The sequence below is a fragment of the Phaethon lepturus genome, unplaced genomic scaffold (assembly GCF_000687285.1).
Source record: "Phaethon lepturus isolate BGI_N335 unplaced genomic scaffold, ASM68728v1 scaffold18289, whole genome shotgun sequence".
Taxonomy (NCBI): Eukaryota; Metazoa; Chordata; class Aves; order Phaethontiformes; family Phaethontidae; genus Phaethon; species Phaethon lepturus.
Window position 1 is genome coordinate 32,084 of NW_010561525.1, and position 26,400 is coordinate 58,483.

General features: G+C 37.4%; 1 protein-coding gene across 1 annotated transcript in view; it reads left to right on the top strand.

Moving 5' to 3' along the window:
- The window catches only part of LOC104626182 (dedicator of cytokinesis protein 4-like), a gene marked incomplete at its 3' end in the record, with an annotated part of 50,953 nt that overhangs the window by 18,976 nt on the left and 5,577 nt on the right, over positions 1-26,400 (top strand). Inside the window, exons 6-10 of the mRNA XM_010294040.1 lie at positions 2,659-2,784; positions 20,460-20,584; positions 22,137-22,299; positions 23,902-24,008; positions 24,734-24,890. Coding sequence (XP_010292342.1) covers positions 2,659-2,784; positions 20,460-20,584; positions 22,137-22,299; positions 23,902-24,008; positions 24,734-24,890 — 678 coding nt within the window. The remainder of the gene's footprint in view (positions 1-2,658; positions 2,785-20,459; positions 20,585-22,136; positions 22,300-23,901; positions 24,009-24,733; positions 24,891-26,400) is intronic.

A 26,400-nucleotide genomic window follows, 5' to 3' on the forward strand; every position in this document is an offset into this window, starting at 1 on the left:
GTGCAGAGGGGCCTAGTTGCCTTGCAAGATTAATGGAGCTTTGAGAGAGCACATCAGAACACTTAACTGGGGATTGCCTTCTTTTCATTGATTACCTAAAGTCCATATGCTCCTAACTTTAGCATTTTTACCCGGTTTACCAGATCTTATGCTTCCATTCTTGTCAATTCCTTTCTCATTTGGCAGCTGGATACTCAGTGGCAAGATTGTTAGCTTGAAACCTTGGTTTTCAGAGGTTCTTCAGACTTCCTTCCCGGTGCCTCTTTGCTCTGTTTCCATTCTGGTTTAATTTCACTCTTTCATGTTTACACTGTATAACATTTTTAAGTAACTTTGCTATGTTTAATCCCATGTTCTTCATTATTCTGAAGAGTTGGGGAATGCATGCCATTTATATTGCAAAGTTGTATTTATACTATAGGCAAAATGGATAAACCATGTTTCAAGCATGTTCACTGAGAGATTTTCGTGATGCTTTTGGATATAAAAAGATGACTTGGCATTTTCTAACTATGAATGCTGTGAAATACAGAGCTTTAATACTTTTCTTGCTTTGCATGAGCAAGTACTTCAAATCCTTGATAGGCAGCTTATTTCTCAAATTAAAACTATTTTGCCATTGATGAGGGTTTTTGACATTTATCTCATTTTTGAGCTAAATAAAATTCTTCAAGGAAAATTTGTGTACAAATTGTGAAATTTGTACACAAAGAAAACTGTAGTACTAGTTGGATTTGAGGTCTTCAGGTTTTTGTTTAAAAAACACAGTAACTTTACTCAGCAGCAGGCGGTGTACAGTATCTGATTAACACTGCTGCTGTTGATGTGACCTGGAACAATGGCAAGTGATTTTTAAGTTTCCAAGGAAACAGGGCAATAAGGGCATATGGGGGTATGAATATACATATGTATGTATAACAATTTCTTAAAATATAAAAGAAACAAGATTGGAGGTGGGCTAAATCCATATTTGTAAGTGAGCTATATTCAGCCTAACTCTTCCTATCCAGCAATGAAAAACTTTTCACCTGCTCTAAGAGAGCCTGAATTTTCCATGTATGACTTCTTACCAACCTCCTGTACCATCAGCTGGCCACAGTGTCGTTTGTTTTCTCATCTACACCAGTAATAACTGTCACTACTTCCTAAAAGTTAACTGGATAACCACAGAACAAATTCCCATTACCAAAATAATTAATGTCCATGGCATTAAATACAGTCCTTAGAATAGAAAAGACTTCACTGACTGGTTTTACTTGTAAGATTTGTTTATGTACTCAGTTGGACATACGTAGATAAGCTGGTTTTCCAAAGAGAGTGGAAGCCTGGTCAGAGTATCATGTTCTCTGGATTTGCCAAAATAATAAAATGTAAATGTAGGTAAGAGGTAAAAGATAAAAGTTGTCATGCTAATTAGATTTCTGATCTCTAGTTCAGTAGCTTGGACTGGCAGTACTTAGTATAGATTTTTCAAGCTCTGATTTAAGAACCATCAAACTTCAAGTAAATTCCTTCAGTTAAATAGTGATGTGGGTGTGTGGGACATTTCTTCCAAAGCCCAAAGGACTGATGACCTTGTTGTTCAGTCTGTGTGTACATGTTATTTACTTAAGCTTAATCTGAAGTTAGTTACAACTCTTCCGAGTTGTCTGTTTATCACCAGTTGTTCAGTGTGTATGAAGAGTGTGCTCTTATCTTCTCCTTGATCTGTATGTTGGCACGTGATACGCTGTAGTAATGTTCAAGGTCAGGGAAGATTAATCTTTACAAGCTCTATCATCCTGACACTTACCTCAGTGATTATATTTGAAATAACCAAAAGGCATGCCTGTTGTTTTTGTTAATCTCAGCTGAAATGAAATATACTGTTTGCAATTTCTTTGTGTACTGCAGATATAGTAGATGAAGTTATTCTGCCTTGGTTCTAGAGGAATAAATATTGGAAAATGATTATATGGCCACCCTTGCATTTTGCACGTCTTCTAGCAAACATAGGAAAGAGCATGATTGATTAAATCTGATGAATACTGAAGTTGTCATTTCAGTCATTATGAAATTATTGTGCCTAAGTAAAAAATACTGATTATGCTATATTGGTTTATTAGATTTTATTTCTTCAGATTTTGCATTAATAAATTGTATAACTGTATCAAATTAAGTGATGCACCATAATGAGACTTCCGCGTTTCTCCCATGGATAGGGACCGTTGTGTTTGCACCTTTTCTTGCATACCAGTGAAGGCAGCATTGTGTTGAAGGAAGTGAAAAATTGAAATGGTAGCAAGTATTACTGACTGACTTTTCCCTAAATTGAACTTTTTTCTAGTTCTTTTTCCAGTTAAGGCCTCAATCCATCCCTATTGAGATAATATTGATCCGATGTGTCATCTTAGTTCAGTTACACATCGGTAGTAATTTGCTACTGCTTTTTCATGGGTAGTTGTTTCCAAGTCTTTATTGATTTCTGGATGTTGGTACCCTTCCTAAACACATAATAAATTTTAGGTGGGCTGGCATGGTATTATTGAACTCCCTCTGAATTTTCTGAGTTCTCGGGAATGCATGTATACTTGCAAATATATATAATTTTTAAGAAGTAGTGATGACCATAATCTGTTTGAATATCTTATTTTTCCTCGTTTTTCTCTTCATTTTCAGGTCTGGCAGTTTCTCTTCAGTTGCTTCATGGAGACATAGAACAAATTAGGAGAGAGTATACATCCATGTTTACCCATGGAGTATCCATAACAAGGAAACTAGGTTTTTCCAATATTATAATGCCTGGTAAGTTAAAAAGAAAAAACTCCCAGTAAGCAGCAAAAGAAAGAACTAATGAGAAATTACTTAGTTTTCAGCTGCTTTCCAAATAAATACTGTATTCTAAAACTTCTTAACCTTTTCCAGAGACTTTTATGCTAGGTTTTTTTCAGATAGTTAGAAGAAAACTGTGTCCCAGTGGCCCCATTGCATTATACATTGTATAGTTACCACGTCACTGTCAAAAGGGCACACAGCCATAGCAGCCTTTTTTGAGAGATGGAATCCCACTTTATACGCGTGAAGATGACTGAATGCAAGACTGCTGAGCTCTATGCAGAGAAAAGAGATAACCAGCAGAACATTAATGTCCTTGGGAGCTTGTAGCTTTCTAAATAAGGATTCACAGAATTTCACTGACACTGTACAGCTTCTGGTTTCGTGATGTTTGTGTGTCAAATACTGGAATTGAGGATACTGGAAATGGATAATAATAAGGATGTGGAGACTTTATTTTGATTATATCGTATGACATAATATGCAAACACTTAAACAGATGCTAAGGAAGGTAGATTGTGTCAATATGACTGTGAAGAAGAAAATACAGGAAGAAGATCACAGTAATATCTATACTTCCATTCCTGAAATGACATTTTAAAAAAGTTTAATGGGTTGCTGGAAATTATAAGGCAAATGTCTCTTTAAAGGAAAGGCATACTTGCAAGCAGACTAGTTTGGCATGATCATGGTGTTATGTTGTTGCTGAGAAATGTTGCAGGGAGGAGCAAACATCTTAGTTTCAGCTGAGTCCACACACAGTGCCTTGACTCTCAAATGTAAATCATCGTCATGACTTGCAGATTTTTAAGAGAGACTACCTTCTTCTTATAAAGATCTGTCTTTGCATTCCTATGCACCTAAATCAGAAATAAACTAAGGTTCTGAGGCAAGAATAAACAAACTTCAGTACTTCACTTAAATAGGCATTTAAAACTCAGTAATGAGACTCAGCTTTAGCCCTGGGTATGTATTTCTCTTGAACTTCTGCCTGAAACTTGACAACTGAGAATTCACGCTTGTGTTCTTACTGCCAATTAAACATCTGTCCTTCTGTGTCCTTGATCAGTACTACTAATCACTGAAAACATGCACAGAACACAAGTTAATAAAGCAGTTTTAGCATTACTATGAAAATACTCCGCTGGTTTGACTGCAATATTTAGAACAATAAAATGCATGAGTCAGGTGCCATTTAATTTGAAGGTAGATCATATATGTGTATGTTTAATGGAAGCATTCATTTGAAATCTTACGGCTTATTAGCTAGGGTTTATTTGTGGTATTACTGTTGGATTTGTAATTTGAATCGAATGAGTATTGTGGATAATATGGCTGATAACACTGGAGAGTTTTACTGAGCACACTGTAACTTCCATGAAGAAACCTTTCTCCATTTATCTATGATTTAGTGACCTTCTGCTCTGTGTTACCAAATTTTCTAATTTCTATAAATAGCTCTCATATCCCCTCACTTTCCAGTTGTGAAATAATGTGATGTACTGAGCTGTGAATCACATGTTATAGCAGAGTGCTGTGTAATCAGCTGGCGGGGGAGTTTCTTGACTCAGTTCTGTCTGAGAAGAAAGAATTGCACAGTTTGTCCCTTTTTTAGTTGAAAAATAATATATGGCTGCTGGAGTGCTGCTTTCTCAGTCCAAATGTATACATACCTCAGTTTATAAAATGTACAACTTTTAGTCTATGTTTACTAGCATAGAAGAGGTTTCTCCTAAAGAGAAGCAATAATTTCACTCTTGCAATGATGAGTTCCGAGGGCTAACCAGAGCAGTCTGCCCTAGGCACCGAAATGCCCACAGGAACCTAGCCTTTGAAATGCTTTTTTCTTTTAAATCTCCCCTTTCATTTTGTTTCTCTTCTAGTGTCTTTTTTCAGAGATAAATTAGAGAACTTCATCTTTTGCCATTGGAAATGGTCATTAATTCGATCTTACTTTATATTTTTGTTGGAAGTAAGTATGTTGCTGTGGCTAATTAGTACTTAGGTTAGGGTTCTGAACCAGACTCTCTTGAATTATTCAAGACGAAGTACTTCATGCTGCTAAACTACAGTATGTCTTTTATAAATGCCGTATTTTAAGTCTCTGTCCTATTCTGGTGTATATAAATTCTCTCTGACGTTCTTTTTTTTGTCATATCAATCCTTTTCTTTTTGGAGGTTTTGCCGTTAAAAGTAACTAGGATCAGCGTACATGCCAAACCAGAATTTTGTGGACAATAATAATGCATGTTTTTATAGAGCAATGGTTTTTATGTAACTGGAGCCTGATGGGGTGAAACAACAGAATGCTCTTTCCAGGATCCGTGCAATTTTTTAATGAAGAACTCCCAAATGTTTTAGGAAATAAGGTAGATAGATAGAAAAAAGCGTATGATTCAGAAAGGCTGTGAAATATGTAACTCGCTGTACTGTCTGACAGAAGAAGGAGAGGCAGTGAAAGTGTCATCTTGTGAGTCTCATCAACATGCATTTTCTAGGTTTAACCAGGATTTAAGGGCAGACTCTGTGCATCCACTAGTAAATTCTTTTCCAGCATCCTAGTGTGGCAGTCTGCAAATGCACAAGCCAGTATTCTTGGAAAGCTTTGTACAGCATCGAAGGACAACTGTGCTTACACCCTGAATTTCTGTGTTCACCATTCCTGAAAGGACAGACAACCAAATCATTACTTAGTATATAAAATTTAGGAGTTATTATTTATGAACATACTATACTTTTTGCACAGTACTTTAAGCTAGATTAACGTACCTAATAGGTGATGGAATGTGAAAGCCCTTTTGTGTTATTTATGAAAATACTATACTTTTTGCGCAGTACTTTAAGCTTGATTAACGTACATAATAGGTGATGGAATGTGAAAGCCCTTTTGTATTTTTCTAGACGTACTTTTACCAGTTTTTTTGCTGTTTTATGTAGTGTGCTCTTACGGAATCTCTTTCCAAATTTTACTTACAACATCTGTATTAGTGCATATATGCTCATGTGTTCTAGCACATATGCATGTACATACTCTTTTGCATCTTTGTGGAAGATACCTAATTCCATAAAGAAGCCTGATCGTTAGTGTGTGTTGTCTGGGGTTTTTAGAATTGGAATAAACCCTAGCACAGCTGTTTGTCTAAATGAGGACTTACTGGAGGAGCCATAGCTCCCTGCTACGACTGCTGGTTGTAAACAGACCCTAAACTATCATGTAGTAAGCATCCACATAGTTGCATATCATCCTTTGTTGAGCTTATCAGACCAGAACTGCATTTGCTTTGCTTTATTTAAGTTATATAGTTCTTAATAGTGCTAAGTCTATTACTGGTAGTAATCGACTTGGTACATTCAAAGCCAAAATCCATTCAGTGTGAGACACCAGCACATAAAGTAATCTCGTGTCTTTCTGTAGAATTCTTTTTTCACTAAGCAATTCAGTTAGGTCGAACCCTTACTTCCTGGAACTTTACCTGCAAAATTGCTCTATGCAGCTTTGTCTATAATAGCAAAGATAATTCTTAGTTAGAACAGCTATAGATACAATTTTGAAAGGTTCTGTATCTTACAGAGGACAGCAGCTCGCCTCCAAGTGTCTTACTCCATCAAATGTACTGCATTGTATAAACAACTAGTCTGTTGGCTGACATCTCAACAGATTTTCAGATGGATATCAATTAGCTATAGACACCCTTTTTCAGCTTATGATCTGAACTGGTGACATTACTGCTGCTAAGAACTGACCACCACTGGCTCTGAGTTAAGATCAGAGTTTATATTTATTCCTGTCCATCCAAATTATTAAACTCTGATGATATTGGAAAAGGCTAAAGAATCAACAAGTCAGTACAATGGTATTACTTTGACCATTGTTTCCCTTATACGTAAGCTTAGAGGGTCTATAATGCTGGTATCTATAGCTGAGCTAGTCAGTCCTGTTCTTGGCTTGTAGTCCTTCATTCTGAATTTTTTTGGTCCTCTTCTAATGCTATAATAAAAATTCACAAATAACATAGGTAAAGACACTACGTGAAGCTGCGGTATTAATTTCTGTAATGGAATTTTCATACTTTCAGAATTATTTGTCAAGCAATAAGTCATGTTTTGTTTCTCAATGTTCTGTCTCTTTTTTACAATTTCTGCTCATTCAGCAGATAGAATGAGCTGCCCAGGATGTTGCAGTACTTTTAAGTTTCCTACATTAAGCCTTCATGTGCTTGATTTAGGAAAAATAACTTTGGTTTTCTACCATCACATCTGCATTGTTTTGCGTTTGTCAACTTTTAACTTTGTTAGATGTCCTTTAGCTGTCCAGTTAAATCTCATCACAATCCTGTCTTTGAAAGCTGCTGAATATACTCTTTATTCCTTCATCTGGATTATTAAAAGGTCTTTTATTCTTTTCATGTGCAAGTACACACTCTCCAATCTTTCTTACTTTCTATTTTCAGAAGCTTTTAAAATGAAAATAGAACTAGAATCTTTGTCTTTTTATACAAATGATCTCACAAAATGCTATCCTTATGGTGACAAACATTTTTCAATGATGTGATTTTGACTAGAAGCGTATTCCCTCTTTCAAAGCTTAGAATAAGAGTCTGGAGTGCAAAAATACGAAGAAAGCTATGGAATCTGTTCTCTTCATCATGGTATTTGTCTGTATCTGTCAGTGATCTTGGACTTAGTAAAGAGCTGTTGATTCTAGGAAAAGAAATGCATTTCTGACACACTTAAAGCAATTTTCTTCCATGAGCAGTGGTATGAGTTTTTCCAGTCTTCTTATCTTGTATGGAGTATGAAGAGCCAAAATGTAACCCCTGCCATTGTTTGCTCTTCTGATTTCCAAGAATCCAGAAATATGTATTTTTAATTACTGAAAGCAATATTGCCTGGATATATTAGTTACACAAAATATGTCTAAGCAATATTGTGTAAAGACACCCTGAATTTTGACCTTTCAGGAAACTGTAGTACTCTGTGGGGAATATCATCTGCTTTCCAAATCCTATTTTAATGCTTTTTTAAAGCTTTGATCTTATCTACCAAAGGAATTATAATTTCTACAAGTCACTGGAGAAAACAAAGATACTAATACATGACTACACGCTTGGTTAGACAAGTGCAAGAAACTTCTATATAGTTTTCCTTCTCCTTTCCATCTCCTGTGTCTTATTTTCTTGGTTCATTAGGACCTGAGAGAAAAATAGAAAAAAACTATGGAAAGGAAAGAAAAGCCAGAATTTAATTGGACTTCCCTTGATTTAAAATCTGTGGAAGGAGAGAATGAGGAAAAGGGTCTTCTGCAGTTTATAGCATTTGGAAGAGTAAACTGGCTTTCTTTTGAGCATAGAATAAGTAATGGTGATGCATGCAAAGTGCATACAAGGATAGTTATGGCTTGGAAGTCTTTCTTCCGTAAACCAGATATATGGAGCACTAGCAAACAAATTAATGGTTTAGCTCTGTAAAACTAAATGGTCTTTCAAAATTCTGTTGGGGATATTTTCTTTATATTGTAGCTATAAAAAATCAACAGGTCAAGTTTTCTGTTAAAAAAGCTTGTAAGACTTTTATTCCCCACTTAATCAAAGGAACTTGTTTTACACCTCATTGTTAAAAGGAAGAGCAAAAACAAATGTCACAGAGCAACTGAGTTGTAGATGGTAGAACTACAATCCATTTCAAATCTAAAAGTATTACAGTTTGAGAATCCCTCATAAAGGGCATTTCATTTGTGTAGTCAGCTGTTTTCTGATGACTGTTTCTTAGGGGTTGTTGAGAGTTTCTGTAATAAAGCTGAAAATGCAGATGATGTTCTGTTGAAAAAGAACAGTGGGGTAACTGAGAAAAGGAATCTGTTTATTCATCTTTGCCTTTGATTTAAATGCCAAGACTTACTTAATCCAATAGAAAAAAGGCAGTAGTGTTACCAAAGTCACTAATGCTCCCAAAATTGTAACACGTGGAGAGTTGTTTTAATATTTGCCTTACATAAACAGGAATATCAGTGATAATATTAAAACTAGATAGCAGTATATAAATAATATAAATGGTCTTATTTCTTTCTGCCCATCGCCTGTCATATACTTAAATGCAGACACACATCCTGTCCCAAATAAGTTTTGTCAAGTATCACCCAGAGGATCCCAATCTCAAACCTTTTCTGTGTATGTATATATTTAAGCACCGAGTACAACATTTTCTCATTCTTGAGTCATGTGTGAGTATTACTCATCAGTAGTGATTATTGTGAGTCTATGCAAAAGCTTCTTGCAAATAGCAGAGTTGTTCTTTACCACAATAACGGGCAAGTCAAGGTACTGCCATATGGGGAGAAAGCACTGGACAGACAGCTGACTGGTCGTTGTCACGGTCTTTAAATCTGACACACGTTCACTGGCAGCTTCAAGCATGTCAATGAGTTTTGCCCCGTTTCTAAAAATTGGTGAATACATTCACTGATAAGCAGACAGCCACACTTTTTGGTATGTGCTACAATGCAAAACAAAAAAGAAATTGTTACAATAACGGGATTTCACTTCCTACAGTGATGAAATTCTTCGTGAAATGCACTGTGCCTGTATCTTCCTGAGCTGATCTCCTTAAGGATGACCTCTCAGAAAACATCTTTCTGTACCATGATTTTCACAAATGATGCTAGATTGGCTAACTTTAATTTTTTTAATTGACTTTTTTAATTAAATAAACTCTAGATTATCTGTAAGAAATCAGGAAGGCAAGGCAAGAGACCAGCATGGCTGAGAAGAAGACCTGCTGGTCAAACTAAAGAGCAAGAAGCAAATGCACAGGCAGTGGAAACAGGGACAGGTATCTTGGGAAGATTATAGCGACGTTGCCCGGTTGTGTATGGATGGGGTCAGGAGGGCCAAATCATGGCTGGAGCTGAACTTGGCAAGGGATGCAAAGAATAATAAGAAGGGCTTCTATGGGTATGTCATCCAGAAAGGGAAGGTTAAAGAAAGCGTACCCCCCTGATGAGCCGGACTGGCAAATGGGTAAGAACAGATGAGGAAAAGACTGAGATACTGAACAATTTCTTTTCTTCAGTCTTCACTGGCAGTTTCTCTTCCCACACCTCTCAAATGGATGGACCTCAAGACAGGGACTGGACGAGCAAAGTCCCTCCCACTGTAAGAGAAGACCAGGTTCGAGACCACCTGACCCCTTAAATCTATGGGATCCGATGAGAAGCATCCCAGAGTCCTGAGTGAATTAACTGATGTAGTTGCCAAGACATGCTCCGTGATATTTGAGAAGTCCCGACAGTCAGATGAAGACCCTGGAGACTGGAAAAAGGGAAACATTGCACCCATTTTTAAAAGCGGCAGCAAGGTGGACCCTGGGAACTACCGACCTGTCAGCCTCACCTCTGTGCCTGGGAAGATCAAGGAACAGATCCTCCTAGAAGCTATGCTAAGGCACATGGAGGTCAGGGAGGTTGATTCGAGACAGCAGCATGGCTTCATCAAGGACAAGTCCTGCTTGACCAACCTTGTGGCCTTCTATGATGGAGTGACTACATCAGTGGACAAGGGAAGAGCTACGGATGTTGTCTATCTGGACTTCTGTAAGGCCTTTGACACAACATCCTTTTCTCTAAATTGGACAGATACGTATTTGATGGGTGGGCTATTCAGTGGATGAGGAATTGGTTGGATGGCGGCATCCAGAGGGTAGTGGTCAATGGCTCAATGTCCAGATAGAGAACTGTGACAAGTGATATCCCTCAGGGGTCCATGTTGGGACCAGTACTCTTTAATATCTTCATGAATGACATGGACAGTGGGATCGAGGGCACCCTCAGCAAGTTTGAGATGACACCAACCGGAGGAATTGGTTGCCATCCGGAGGGACCTGGACATGAGGAATGGGCCCTTGTGAACCTCATGAGGGCTCAAGGGGACAAGGCAAGGGTCCTGCACCTGGGTCGGGGCAGCCCCCCAGTATCAGCACAGGCTGTGGGATGAAGGAATTGAGAGCAGCCCTCCCGAGAAGGACTTGGGGGTACTGGTGGATGACAGGCTGAACATGAGCCATCAGTGTGCACTCACAGACCAGAAGGCCAACCGTATCTTGGGCTGCATCCAAAGCAGCGTGGCCAGCAGGTGGAGGGAGATGATTCTGCCCCTCTGCCCTGTTCTGGTGAGACCTCACCTGGAGTCCTGCATCCAGCTCTGGAGCCCTCAGCACACGACAGACATCGACCTGTTGGAGCAGGTCCAGAGGAGGGCCACAAAAATGGTCGGAGGCTTGGAACAGCTTTCCTGTGAGGACAGGCTGGGAGAGCTGTGTTGTTCAGCCTGTTGAAGAGAAGAGGGAGCCCCGGGGAGACCTTATTGCAGCCTTCCAGTACTTCAAGGGGCTTGTTAGAAAGATGAGGACAGGCTTTTTAGTAGGGCCTGTACCGATAGGACAAGGGGTAATGTTTTTAAACTAACAAAGGGCAGATTTAGACTAGATCTGAGGAAGAAATTTTTGACAGTGTGGGTGGTGAAACACTGGCAGAAGTTGCCCAGAGAGGTGGTGGATGCCCCATCCCTGGAAACCTTCCAGGTCAGGTTGGACTGGGCTCTGAGCAACCTGATCTAGTTGAAGATGTCCTTGCTCATTGCAGGGGGGTTGGACTAGAGGACCTTATAAAGGTCCCTTCCGACCCAAACTGTCTGTGATTCTACAAAGTTCAACTGCCAGAAAGGCATTAGCAAGAGTTTAGTATTGCTGTAGTATTACAGGACTTAATCTCTTCTCCCCGCTCAAAGTGTATATATTAATAAACATATATTTTGATAATTAAAGTATTTACAACCTTCAGGTTGTGACTACTGCAAATATGATCGGCTTGTAGTGTAACCTGTTGAAATTTCAGCTACATGCTGGTGGTCAGTGCTGCATCGCCCAGACATAGGACCACCTAGTTTCAAATTGAGCTTTTCTGTCTTGTTTTCTATTTCTGGAAACTGCTTGTTCTTATCATAACTTTAGCTGTTCCAGTTCCACATTTACTTGGCTAAAAAGGGAGTGGAAGTTTTCCTGTCCTTGTCTTTTATCTTACAGTTTTGCTTGTTATTGTCAGTATATCAGCATGGATAGTAATATCATAGAACATCCTAGCTGCTAAAAGGTGTAGCATGGATTGACTTATAGAGCGGGACGCAAGATGGACTAAAGGTCCCTAGTCTTCTCCTCTAACTTAAAATCATCTTCTGTGTGTTTTTTTGAGATCCTCCCACTGCCAGTAGCTACACAGCTCATGTCCCATTCTAGAAAGTGTTCTAAGGAGCTTTTCTCTAAAAAGTTTTGCATCCACAAGATTTACATCCTGGATAATACCATTTGGTCTGTGCCACGTCCAGAGATTTTCAGTCGCTACAACTGAAATTGTTTTAAAAGCTGTTCAAGTCATGTTTCGGGTATAAAACGAAGCAACTGATTAGCTTGTATCTTAGAGAGATGTAAATGAACTGGAGCTTTCTCTAAACAAAATAATGCCTTCTGTTCCTTTTCAATTCATGGTTCTAAAGGACCTGTAATTCTGAAGCAAAGCTTTCAAAAAAGCAGTTCCTAACAAAAGCTCCTAGTGAGTTCTGTGTAATTATTTTTAAGTTAGTGGCTGCTGTCAGGGTAGTTTAGATTTGTACACTGAAAGCTATAACTATCAGAGATGCTATCTTCTTCAAATACAATCACACTGTGTTTTGTTACAGTACTAAATAATCAAACTGGAATTTATTTCATTAGAAAGCTTTTCGAGGGTAGCTGGCGAACTAAACTATCTTTTCTTTCTAACAGACAGCTACCTTTGATCTTTGACAACTGTCTTCTAGCTTGAAAACCTTGTTCCATATTAATATGCTACAAGAAATTCTACAGTTCTAAATGTGGTTGGAATATGAGAAAAGTCTTGTTGTTACAGTGTCTGTGTTGCAATTGTAACTCACAGCTTCCTCCGTGTAAGTGTAAAAAAAGTTTTGTGATGAAGGATCGTTACTTTGACACTCAGGTACAAATGTTTCTAGAAAAATAAAAGAACAAACAATACATTCATACAAATGCTCTCCTGACGCTTGTCCTGATCTGACCTTCTCCTTAGTAGTGCTTACCTGTGTTGTTCCTGTCACCTGAGGTTTGGTGGGAGCATTCAACCTCTGTGAGCTGGGGGCAGCTTGCGTGTAGGTCCCATAGCTGGGACTACACGTTGTAAGCAGCAGCAGACCGGTGCTTATACACAGGTCCTGAACAGTGGTGATGCAGCCTCCTGTCTGTGAAGGAAAGGGAGCCTGCAGAGTGGAGATAGTGAGACCCATGAGCATGCATTGTCATCTCCAACCTGCAAATTACTCCTGGCTTTTTCTCTTTACTGAGTATTTAAAATTTGTGTTTTATATTTGGCAGGTTCAGGCAGGCTGACCTCCGTTAGCTAAGCATCTCCTCCAGCAGTCTGTCTTGCGGTTGTTTTGCGACTTTAATTGGCCTTTCCTCCTGCTCCTTGTAATTGCCTCTTTCACGTAATTGATGCTGATCAGGTCTCTGTCCTCTGCTCCCATTCAGCCCTTGGACACTTCATTGCTAGTTGGATTGAAGTCGTGAAGCTTCTTCTGTTTCTTCTTAGGTCAGAAACCTTGAACTGTAATGTGCCTGGTTAGCCCCTACATCTGGGGCAAGAATGGTTTGGAGTTTCTCCCCTCTCAGCATATAAATAGTGCTTTCAAGGTATTTTTGCCAGGTAAAGGCTGAAATGTATTGGCAGGACCATATGAAGAGGCGGGTACTGCCAATGCTGTGCTATACACATTTTGATTTAGTGGCCCAGACATTTCCATTCAGCAGCTTTCACATAAAATTAAATTCATTTACCAGACTAAATGTCCCTGTAGAATATGGGAATATCACAAGAATATCACACTTGTGCTGCACGGGAAAGTTAAGGCTGTATAATCATCCACATCACTGCAGCTTTATATTTTTTTGTTCAATTCTATGGAACTTTAATTTCCATATAGCTCTAGCCCTCACTTCATAGTAGAAGCTCTTGTAGGAGTGCTTTAGTCTGTAGCTTTTAATATTTAAAAAGCTGGTTTTGATTAGCCAAATATGTGAAATTAACAGGGTGCTAAGTAAGTAGTGCCAAAGTGTTGGGGTTAACGGGTCACTTCTGTAATTAGGAAAGAATATATTGATAGCCTTTTTCAAGACATTGCATTAGTGGCTGAAGTAAGAACAAACAGCTTCCCTAGGTACAGTCCTTGATCCTCACAGTTCTTCCGTTTTTCCAAGATGCAGCTTCTTACTTCCTGCTCTCAGAGGGACCAACACCAACCTTTTTCCTTTTTTTCTGCTTTGTTGTTTGTCATCTCGCATCCAATGTACAACAACCTTCTGCCTTACCTATGGTTCATGGTAACATGTTAACCTCATTTTGTAGTAGTGGCTAGAAAGTAGCTGTGCCAAGATAAGCAGCTTTTTAAGCAGTGAAATGATTGAGACAACGCAGAAATGCAACACATGGCTCCTTCAATTTGCTTTTCTCCAGCTTCTGTTGACTCAGCCCATAACCCACATGTCTAGAAGTGCCGTTCACATCTAAGGAGAGACCCAGGTGGTTTAGCTTCACAAAATATTGTTGTGGTTTAGCCCCAGCCGGCAGCTAAGCCCCACACAGCCGCTCGCTCACTCCCCCTCCCACAGTGGGGTGGAGGAGAGAATTAGGAAAAAAAACCTCGTGGGTTGAGATAAACACGGTTTAATAGGACAGAAAGAAAGAAGGGAACAACAATGATAACACCAACAAAGGAATGTACAAGAACAAGTGATGCCCAATACAGCAATTGCTCACCACCCGGTGATCGACAGCCCGTCCCTGAGCAGTGATTTCCGCCCCCGGCCAACTCCAGTTTATGTACTGGGCATGACGTCGTATGGTAGGGAATATCTCTTTGGCCAGCCCGGGTCAGCTGTCCCGGCTGTGTCCCCTCCCAGCTCCCCGTGCACCCCCAGCCTCCTTGCTAGCAGGCCAGCATGAGAAGCTGGACTGTCCTTGACTGCTCAGCAACGCCCCAAAACATCAGCACATTATCAACAGTTTCTCATCCCAAATCCAAAACACAGTCTCACACTGGATTCTGTGAAGAAAACCAGCTCTATCCTGGCTGAAACCAGGACAAATATGTTTAATGATCTTAGTGTGTGTGGTTGACCATTCTATAGTATTTCCTTACCCAGAAAACTGTGCATCAGTCCTAGACAAAGCTGACTTTTAGTGGGGTTTGTCCCTATAATGTTTAACAGTGTTACTAACTGGATGGTCACATCCACATGTTCATGGCACAGTCCAGAAGCCCTGGTGAACTCAGAAAGTGTAAAGAAACTGTTACCACGGGAGTCGGGGATGGAGATGCTCCATAAGAACAGGCAAAAAAGAGCTGCCCTTTCTTTTGAAAAAAATACTTGCAAGTGATCTCGATCTTTCATACCAGACAACTTCATCACAGGTAGAGGTAGGTTTGTCACCTTAAAGTTGAGCATCATTTTTTTATATTCTTTTCAGTTGCTTATTCCTGTACCAAACTTCATGCTGAAAATAAGCATTGGATGTTTTCACTGAAACAGAGAAGAGGACTTTGTATTTCTCAACATAGATATAACCTGGAATAAGTCTGATGCTTTTTTCATCATGTTTAAAGTCTCATCATATCTTACTGAGATTCAATCCTACAGGCATGTTTTCAACCAGTAGTTAAAGTCTGAGGTACGGTACTAAGATGTGCCTCTCTTGTTTCTGCATAAAGTCCTCACATTTGGTCAAGTATAAGACTGTGTAGAAATCTCAATACATACACACCTAGGAGAGATTTGAGGGATATAACCTGGAATGTCTGATGCTTTTTTCATCATGTTTAAAGTCTCATCATATCTTACTGAGATTCAATCCTACAGGCATGTTTTCAACCAGTAGTTAAAGTCTGAGGTACGGTACTAAGATGTGCCTCTCTTGTTTCTGCATAAAGTCCTCACATTTGGTCAAGTATAAGACTGTGTAGAAATCTCAATACATACACACCTAGGAGAGATTTGAGTCATGCAGATGCTTTAGCTGAGATACCATTTGTACTCACCAAAGTCTACCAGAACTCAGATATTCAGCAAAAAATTTCCCTTTCAGTGTTAGTTATGGCTGTAATTGCAACTCTAAGTGAAAACAAGATGATTTAGTCTGTCAGAATTATTTGTCTGGTATGCTGGTTAAGGCAAAGATCCCATAGAAAAATGGTGCATATTCTTGTACTCAGTTGTGTAATTGCAGTTGCCATAAATTAAAAAGTTCATTTAAATGAATATAGATAAATTCAACAATTTGCTGATGTTTGAATACTTTATAGAGGAAGTTGGAATGTTTTTACTGGAAGAGAGCCCACAAAAGAATGCCCTAACTTAGTTTTACACAGACAATCTCAGTTTTTGGAGAGACAATTTCTGTTAAGGAAGATTGAAGCAATGGTATTTCCACACTGAAGAAGTAAAAGTGATTAAGATATCTCCAGAGCAATATATTGAGAGTGAAATAATTTTTAAAATTTGGATCCAAATGTATTTGTCTAAGTTTTTATTATAATTTTCTTTCCTTTTTCCTTTCTAGAGTGAAATTTACTTTCCAAATCCATTTTCTTTTTTACAGTCAGCTATTTTCTGATAGGGCTTTGTGCTTGATTTTTACAACCCCTTTGACTTTTTGATCTTATGAGCTTTTACTCGTAATATGTCCATACAAATATTGTGCTAGAGATTTGTTAGGAGCGTGGCTTTAAGTTCTTAACGTTCCAGTACACTTATCTGAACTGTCCAAGTTCAATACAGTTGGTTTTCTTACATTTTGGTTGCAACTGTGATCTTTTTTAAAACAAGAGTGAAATATGTGTGAGCATAAATCCAGACACAAGGCCAAATTTAAACCAAAACCTACATTTTTGTGAAGCTTATAAAATGTCAGATATGTCACATACTTTGAGAAAAGGAAGCTGCTCTTATATCTGCCTGATGTAGTCTATACCCTTGGTATACAGCCTATAGTTTATGTTCTTTTTCATTAATTTTCCAATCTATTTCAGTTATCTCCCTTCCATATAAAACATTGTTCTTCTTCATATAGTGTGAGAGGATTAGTGTCCTCTTGGATTTAATTTGCCTTGCATGATAATGGAAAAAATCTGTAATTTTCTTTTAATAACATCACCCACGTGTCTTGATTTGTTCTGAGACATTGAAAACAGAGTAGAGCTTCCTGAATGGATGTAGACCAGGACAAAATTCATCTGAACTATCCTCTCATGACACTGATTAAAACTCTGTCAAGGCTCTGTAAGAGGAGAACTGGACAGTATTTGTGAAAATACATCCTACTCCTGTGAATTGGTTTCTTCTAGCAATTAAAAAGCTGAAACTCACTGGGTTTGGATTTTTCTAAAAACCTTAAAATGCAGACACCATTTTTGAAAGCCTGCTTAACTTCTGTGAAGCTCTAACTACTTCTTTTAGAAACGCTTTCTTATTTTTGCATAGAAGCATAGAATGGTTTGGGTTGGAAGGTATCTTTAAACATCATCTTTAAAGACCAAGATTATAATCCCTGCCCCACCATGTGCAGGGATGTCTTTCACTAGTTCAAGTTGCTCAAAGCCACATCCAGCCTGACCTTGAACACTTTCAATGATAGGGCATCCACAACTTCTCTGGGCAACTTGTTCCACTATAATTTTCATTTTAATTTAAGTCCTGTACAGTTTACTCTGTTTAAAAAGGAATAAATTTGGTTTTCACTGGGTTTATTCTGGGCTAGGTCATGAAATTTGTAGTGGAAATGGTTATTTGGTTACGTTTCTGTGAAGACCCCATGGAAAACGGAAATAATACCTTGCTGATAAATAAAAATAATGACTGAATGTAGCAGAAATGCATGTAGAAGTCAAATTAATCTTTAAAGAGAAATTGCTGCATCTACAAGTTGTTTGCTAAAATCAGTTATATAACAAACTTCTTTTTTTGATTACTGTTTGTTGCCATTTTTTCTGAATGTAAAACTCTTGCAAGTGACCAACTGCCAGCACTAACTAGAACCAATCCTAGCATAAGCGCATGCTAAGCAAGGACCCTTTGGTAACTATACTGTACTAGCTTCTAAAACATTTATAATAAAACATTACTGCAGTGTGGAAATAATCACAATCTAGTAGTTTTAAGGGTAATTTGTGACTTGAATAAACATAAGAACAGCTTTACTGATTCAGACCAAGGGCCCATCTAGAGTGTTGTAAACAGATACCTAAGGAAGAATAAGAACAGAGCATATATGCATATATGGTAATTACCCCCGATGCGTTCCCAGCCTCCAGTTATTTCCAGCTCAAGGGATTTCTGGAGCTACTTGTGACTGTCTGTTTCATATCCTCCAGTGGATCTTCCTTCCACGACTTCTCCATTCTCCCCTTAAGCCCTTACACATTTCACACATTCACAACATCCTTTGGGAAGGTTTTGTTTTGTGTTTAGCTTTTGGTTTGGGGTTCCTTTTATGGATTTTTTTTTTTTTAACAAGTCTTGCTTTCCATTACCTGAATAACCACCATCTTTTGCTTATTTTGAACGTGGTTCCCACTGGGAACCAGAGATTGATTCAGTGTTTGCACATGCTTATTAGTTATTCAGCTCTCTCATCCTTGACTTCACACAAAATTCTGAAGTGTGTACCATCTGGTCCTTGTACTTGTTTGTGTTCATTCTGTGTAACTGTATGGTAGCCTCTGTCCATAGTTGTTTCAGTAGGTAATTGATGATAAGGTAATACAATAGCAGATTTCCCCCCGCTTTTTAATGGGCATGGTTCTTGGGGGCTTGATAATACTGCAGTTTCCTCTTTTTCCCTTTTTTTTTTTTCCATCTGGCAATGTTTTAGATTGTGCTTTGGAGGAATGATTTAATTGTTTTGCATACAGTGATGGAATAATGTTATAAAAATATTAGAAGACTGTTGCAAGAGCATTGTTTCTGGTACTTAAAAATCACTGGAGAGTTGCATGCAGTAAAACAAATGCAAGAAATGTGAAACATGAGAGTATCCTGGAAAGTTCAAGCAGGTCAAATCCTGCTTGCACATTAAAATGAAGCCGGAAATTGAAAATGCACTAATTATTTATCAGCTACATGTATTTTAATTAATTTTACCAACAGCACAAGTATCCATCTCATGTTTGATTTTTAAGTGGTACACCTGTAAATAGACAAAACTGTCATACTTGATTTCTTTTCACCAGTGCTCAGTGAAAATGTGCTTTATTAAAAGAGGATATTCCCTTGGATTTCACTAGATGAAAGCATATATTCTCAATATCTGTTTCTACCAAATCTAGAAATTAGTATTTTAGAAGATGCTCCTGATTATTATGCTCTGAGCATCCTATTTATGACACTGTTCATCCTTTTTTCTAGTGTTTCACAAGTCCAGTTGCTTCCCAGTAGTTCTGGAAATGTTTTTCCAGAGCTAGATTAGCACAGACATTTTAGAAACATATTTAGCATCTTCAAACAGAACAGGGGCTTCCCTGCCATGGCACTCCAGTCACCACCAGTACTGCTTCTCTCCCCGCACCCCAACTGCCAAACAATCTTTCTTCCTTTCATCAACTATAAACTTAGTGGTTGTGTCAATTGAAACTAAAATTAAATTACCATTGATCTCATCCAGATCTGGTTATGGTCTGACAGAATACTTAGCATGCTAATGTATGAACATGCAAAGAATTTCAATTTTAACATGCTAGCAGTATTTAATAACTTGTACATACTATGGAACACGTAGGTAGTGCCTCTATTGGATTTGTATTTGAATGTGTTGATGAAGATTCGTAATTTCTCAGAAGCCTTTCCAACAAGCAAAAAACAAGCTAACTAAGCTAACTTTTTGCTAGAAAACTTCGGAACACCCTGTCAGTGTAAAATGTGTTGAGATCTTTTAGATCAGAAAGACAGATATGAATGCTAGCAATCTGGGAAGCCTGCCCTTCTCATGGGAAGAACACCAACCTCTAGCTTTTTGCTTTTTCAAAGTAATACACTTTCTTCCAAGATTAAATGTAAAAAAAGTTGTAATTAGTTCTTCAAGGAGACATTAAAAATAGAAGTGTAAAGATTGCAAAAGAAAAAAAAATACATTAATATTGCCTTAGACTAAAAGGGGAATTAAATGAGGTGAAGCTAGACACCAGCTTCAGTATAGCTGGAGATGCCACTGTAAAGACCAAAAAGAGCTAACAGAGAAGTAAAAGCCCATAGAACTGGTTTAGTATGGCAGGTAATTTCTTGGGCTTTTAGAGCGATGAGGCTTTGCTGGTTTTCTTGGTTTATGAAAACAATTGTTATTATTTAAAATCCAAAAATACTGATAAGTTGTGGGTGTGATTCTGTCCTTTTTTTGGAAGAGAAGATGAGAGTCTACTAAAGTCCTAAAAGGAAAAAGTAAGCAAGTTGAGCTGACTTTTGCACACTTTGTGTTTTGTTTGTTTTTTTTTAATAGGTGAAATGAGGAATGATTTAACTGACTTTTGCACACTTTGTGTTTTGTTTGGTTTTTTTAATAGGTGAAATGAGGAATGATTTATATATCACTGTAGAAAGAGGAGAATTTGAGAAAGGAGGGAAAAGTGTGGCCAGAAATGTGGAAGTGACAATGCATGTTGTGGACAGCAGTGGTCAAATTTTAAAGGTATCCTTTTTGTATGTTTTTCTTTGCTGTAGTTAATTTTGATACACTTTGTCAGACATGAATCATCTGTGTCACTGTCTGAAGAGTACAAAATCTCTTTGGAAAGGTCATGCTGTTGCTGTCATGCATCTTTTGCTGTCTTTAGATATTCAAAGTATTTTCACTTTGTTTAAAACCTTTATAAAATACATGTTTCTTTTATTTCTGTGATCAATTACATGATTCAGATAAACACCTATAATTGCCATCCAAATAACTAATGATTCCATTAAGATGCTGGAAAATGTTGAAGCAAGATCAAGTTTTGGAGAATTTTTTATTTCATAATTCTTCTTAGTAGCTATGCCTTTCCTCATGTTACACAGAACAAGTTTTGATAATTTTCAATTTTTTGTCTGATTTTAATAAATCAGAGATCCTTGATGCAAAAATCACCACCCTGTATCAGTAAAAGAATAAATTAATGTTCCTTCTTCTGATTTGATTGCATGCTGCTGGTGATAGCTTACAAACAGGCACTGTTTTATATTTTAATTATTAATTATAATGGGTGACTTTCTCAGATTTTTTTCTGTACCAAAAGATTTCTGTTCACCTTCAACCTTTTCCATACACTTTTACCATCATTTTTTTTTCCTTTTATTTGAAAGTACTTTTTTTCACATGTTCTGCATGATGTTGAGGGTTATGGGGTGACAAAATGAAGAAAGGCTGACACAAATAGTCTGGTGCAAATTGTGTGTGTGTGTAAAGTGAGATTGTGCATATAAATGTGTGTCATGTCATGTATGTATGTTTTTATATGTGTAAATATATATATGTACATGTGTGTATATACGTGTGTATATGTATTTTTATATATTTAAAATACATAAATATTTATATATATACACACCCATTTTAAAAAAAGGATATTGAGATGCAAAGGTGATCCCTTATAATTGCTGAGGACAAAAGCTACAACTTACCTTTGCCACAGAGAATTAATAGGTATATCCAAGTCAGGACTTGGGCAAATCCATTTGTCTACTTTGCTACGGAGAAACTGTCATGGGTGTTGCAAAGGCAGCCAACGTTTTGCTTCTCCTAATCAGGGAATCCAGATTTCTTTCTTTTTCCATGCTAGGACGTATCACTGATAACAGCAGAGTTATAGGCTTATTTCAGAGGACTAAAGATCTTAAGCCTGGACTGTTCTTGTCTCAGTTAAATTCTTGTTTGAGGCTTGGGTATAACACTGGATGGACCGCGCTGTGTCATGGGACTCCACATCACATTTGTTGCTTAAGCCTTTATAATCACCCACTTCCCATCTTATAATACTTTGATTCTCATGGGTGTGTATAATTTTTGCCTTTTTTTCTAACCAGCACATGTTAACAAAGTGCTACTATTTTTGTGGGGTTTAAGATACTGAGCATTATACCATATGTGTCATTCATCATATTAATGTAAATATTAAATAGTCTTCCTTGTACGAACAGTCCTTGGTGCCATTTTACTAGTGAACTAACCTGCTTTTAATCTCTAATCAATACTTTTTCTTCATTAGGATTTTATCTCATTCGGCTCTGGAGAGCCACCAGCCAGCGAGTACCATTCCTTTGTGCTTTATCATAACAATGGCCCCAGATGGGCTGAGCTGCTGAAACTTCCGATTCCTGTGGATAAATTCAGAGGAGCACACATCCGCTGTGAATTCCGGCACTGTTCCAGTAAGCAGCGTTCACAACTTCTCCTAGTCCTCTCCATTACAGCTCCAGTCGGCACATGAGTTTCCATGATACCTCAGGAAAAAGACACCTGCGTGAACTTTCTCTGTAATGCTTTCGTGACACCTGAAGAGCTTCTCAGGCTTGCAGCTCTGCTTGGTGGAACTCAGTGCTTTGGTAAAGCCTAAATACCAGGAGAAAACAGTCTAGTTTTATAAAATAGAAATAGACAACATTGCAGCTGCAAATGTAAACAGAATTTCAGGTAAACTCAAAATGCAAATTGAGAATTTACCTGGTGAATTATCCAAAACTATACTTGTTCCTTAATACATGTTTAGCAATCCAACCGATGGGAAACGTACGTAGATGCATCATGGTCAATTAACACCACTTTTCTATTGCCTTTTTTTTTTTTTTACTTATAAAATAAAATTACAAAATTCTCTAAACATTCTGTACAACTTTAGAGATGATTTTGCGGTAATAATTGAGGTCTGCGTCGATGTTGTGAGTACCAAGGTATGAGACGGGTTTTATAGCTATGGTGCTGACTGCTGTCAAACTTGTAAGAGAAAGGTGGATAAAATTGTACGCCTTAAACTGCTGTTGTTGTTGGCTCTTTTTGGTGATGTAGATATAGCGAGATTTGATTATTTAGATTGCCTTTGTGGAAAGTGGCACACACAGTAAGTTATAGTATATTTAGATTTTGGGAACATTAACTTCAAAATGTAAGGAACAGGTAATATAAGAAGAAATTTCATTGATTTCTTTTTAAGATTTCTTTTATAAGCTATGAAGTAATAAAGGAAAAACATCAGGGTGTGTTTCAAACAGATGATACATTTTTGCACGATCTTTCCCGTGCAGTACAAGTTGGGTATTTTTGTTATGATTGCCTACACCACCCCAACTGTGCTAAAAGTCTGGACTCAAAAGACATATATACACATTTGATGAAAAAGTGGTTGTTTTTTCAAATGTGTTCAGCATCTGCACTCATTGGCTTCAGTAAAATCTGTGCCATCGCAGTGTTTTGTAGTGTGCTTTATAATTAGGTGATGTATGACTTTTGGAATTTCAGCTTAGGCATCCAAGCTTGAAAACGTTATCTGCTGTCTAACATTTATGTAAGGAACAGTGACATCTTCAGTCATATCTATAGAGGTAGATGCCTTATTTGAAAATAGAAGCGCAGTGTAGTCTGAGACTGGCCTAAAATGGAGACCAATAAGCAGAAGCTACTATAGGGGGTAACTGTGACCAAAAAAAACCCCATTTCTCTTCATGCTGAACTGCCTAGGTCACATTCATTTGGGTTTCCTGGCATTCTGTATGCTGCTGAGACTGCATATTTGATGGCTTCCGTTATTGTTAATAAATATCAAATCATTCCAGAATACTGCTTTCTGATTTACAGTGAGATAAAAGAAACCATTACAGGAGATAACGTGCCAATCTGAAAAGAAATTTAAGATAATCTTAGTCTGACTAGCTGCAAATATCTTCCAGTATACTTTCTTATGCTGTATTATATCCATTTATTTTGTCCAAAATGTATAATATTAACTTTAAATGCTGCTATTTACCTATGTATTTCAGCGAAAGAAAAGGGTGAGAAGAAGTTGTTTGGCTTTTCTTTCGTGCCACTGATGCAGGAAAACGGGAGGACTCTGCCAGATGGCACCCATGAACTCATTGTACACAAGGTAATTTGAATTAGTAATCATTATCTGTAATGGTTCCTCTGGAACATACTTTAAATGCCCAGAAACATTAGGTGCAGAGAGTCTGCATTCATTACCAAATGAGTGATAATCTTGTCACCATTAAAATATCTATTGCTGATTGTTTAATATTAAGCTTCCTGTTACAAACTGCAATTGAATCTAGATATGTGTTTCAGTGCACTGGTTTTACTAGGTCTTACTATTATATTACTATATTTACTATACTTATTAGTATATAAATCCAATATCCATTGTATTTATAATGGATTTCACAAAGTTCAGTTCAGTTAAAACACACAAAATGAACTCCATGATACCCTCTTACTGAATTGCAGAAGTTGGAAAATCAAGCAAGCACAATTATGCAGATTTACTCAGTGTTACCATTTTTAGATATTTTAGTTTTGTGGATTTTCTGTTTCTACATTTAACAGTTATCTCTTTGTTCAGAGGATTCGATATGCTCCCAGATAAATTTTAGATTTTAACATCAAAACTTGTAGCTATTCATTTGGCATAACCTGTGCAAATTTTTTAGACATCAATTTGAGATATGAAGCTATGATCCAAAACCAAAGTTGCAACAGTCATAGTGAAAATTTGTCACTTTCTGGCAGAAAGATACAATAATAATTCATACAATTTAGGGATTTGGTCCTTTGTTTTTATGCAGTACAGTTATTTTAGCTGGTTTGTTTTCACAGTGTGAAGAAAACACAAACCTTCAGGATTCTGGTCGCTACCTCAAACTCCCCTTTTCAAAGGGGATTTTCCTAGGAAACAACAGCCAAGCAGTAAAAACCACTAAAGAGTCCTTCTGGATTACGTCCTTTCTCTGCTCCACTAAACTCACACAAAATGGTAGGATATGTTGATTATTTAAAACATGACGAATTCAAATGAGTGTGATAGCTAGCCTTTTCCGTGCCAAGTAAGCATGGATGTACTCAAAAATAGCTTATGTTCTATCCATTTTACAAACTGGTTTTCTTCATAATTTTTTATATCCAGATGGAAACCACTGCAGCATGATAAACCACTGATTTTAAGTATTTAAAGAATCCTTTTTAGATTAACACGATATTGGAATCAAATGCAGCACTCTGGGAATCAACTATCAAAACCCATCTGCTTTACAAAACCTCTTAATCTATTTCTCCTAGAGTTTTTATGAAATACTTATTCTAGGCTTTAGGCTGTGGCAGTTTGGTTTTAATTAGGCACAAATTGCTTTTTTGTTGTATCACTTCCTTCCTTTAAGCCAACAAACATTTTCTGCTACTTAAAACACTCTTATACAATGGCTATAAGGAGCAGCAGAGATATGTTTGAAAATGCGTTTGCGCGCTCTTCCATTGCTCTGTATAAAATTCTTGTTTAGTTACCATATTAACTGCAGTTTGTAAGTGAAACAGTTTTCCACAAATTTCTAATTATTGTGTATTTGCTTGGTAACGTGTTTCTGACCATTCTTTGATAACCCCGCAGTTGTATATTATTTTTTCTAAACTGTTTATCACAGTTTTAAGATTTTTCCTTAGCTTTCTCTTGTGTGTATGACTGTGCCTTTACCCTTCTTATATGTATGATAATATTGATAATTTCTTGCAAATTGATTATAGGTGTTTAACAACAACTAGAGCAGCTTTTTAAATTTAAATAATCATCTTAATTTTCACCATTTATTAGCAAGTGTCCAAAATAGAACTATGTGCAAACAGTAAGTGGTCTGTTTCACTGTGCACATCCATTCTGTATTCTCACAGCAATTAGCTTCAAAGTAATAAAAGTTAGCCAATAAAAGATTTTCCCAAAGGTTGCTAATAGGCAATCAGAGACTAAATTTTCTTCAGTTAAAGACCTTGATTTAGGAAATCACATGAATCTGCTGGTACTTACACATGCATGGAAGTGCTGCCCAGAACTTAAGTGTCTCTCTGATAAATAGTTGTGCTATTGTCTGGGGTTACAATACTAATTTTTGTTCATAATAGAGGAGTTATTTCTTACTTAATGTAACTAGATGTGTGACATAGGGCATAAAATTTCCTTTTTTTTTTAACCATATTCTGAGTAAGAGGGTGTAGAATATCTGAATAATATTGATCCCCTTTTCAGCTCTGAAAGAGTTAACAATTATTTCAGCAGTACTTCAGAGGGTGGAAATATTTTCAATAGACAGGCTCATATTTTCTCCAAGGATCTTCTTTGGGAAGTTCATCTTGGTGAGTTTCCAAATCCCCATTCTTTTAAACAAAAATCTGCCAAAACCTATTGCATGCTCAGAAAATAGACATAGAGCAAAGCATGTGGATATTTGGTCATGTGAGCATTACTTCAGTTATCCCTGAGAGAATGTAGCATATTTATC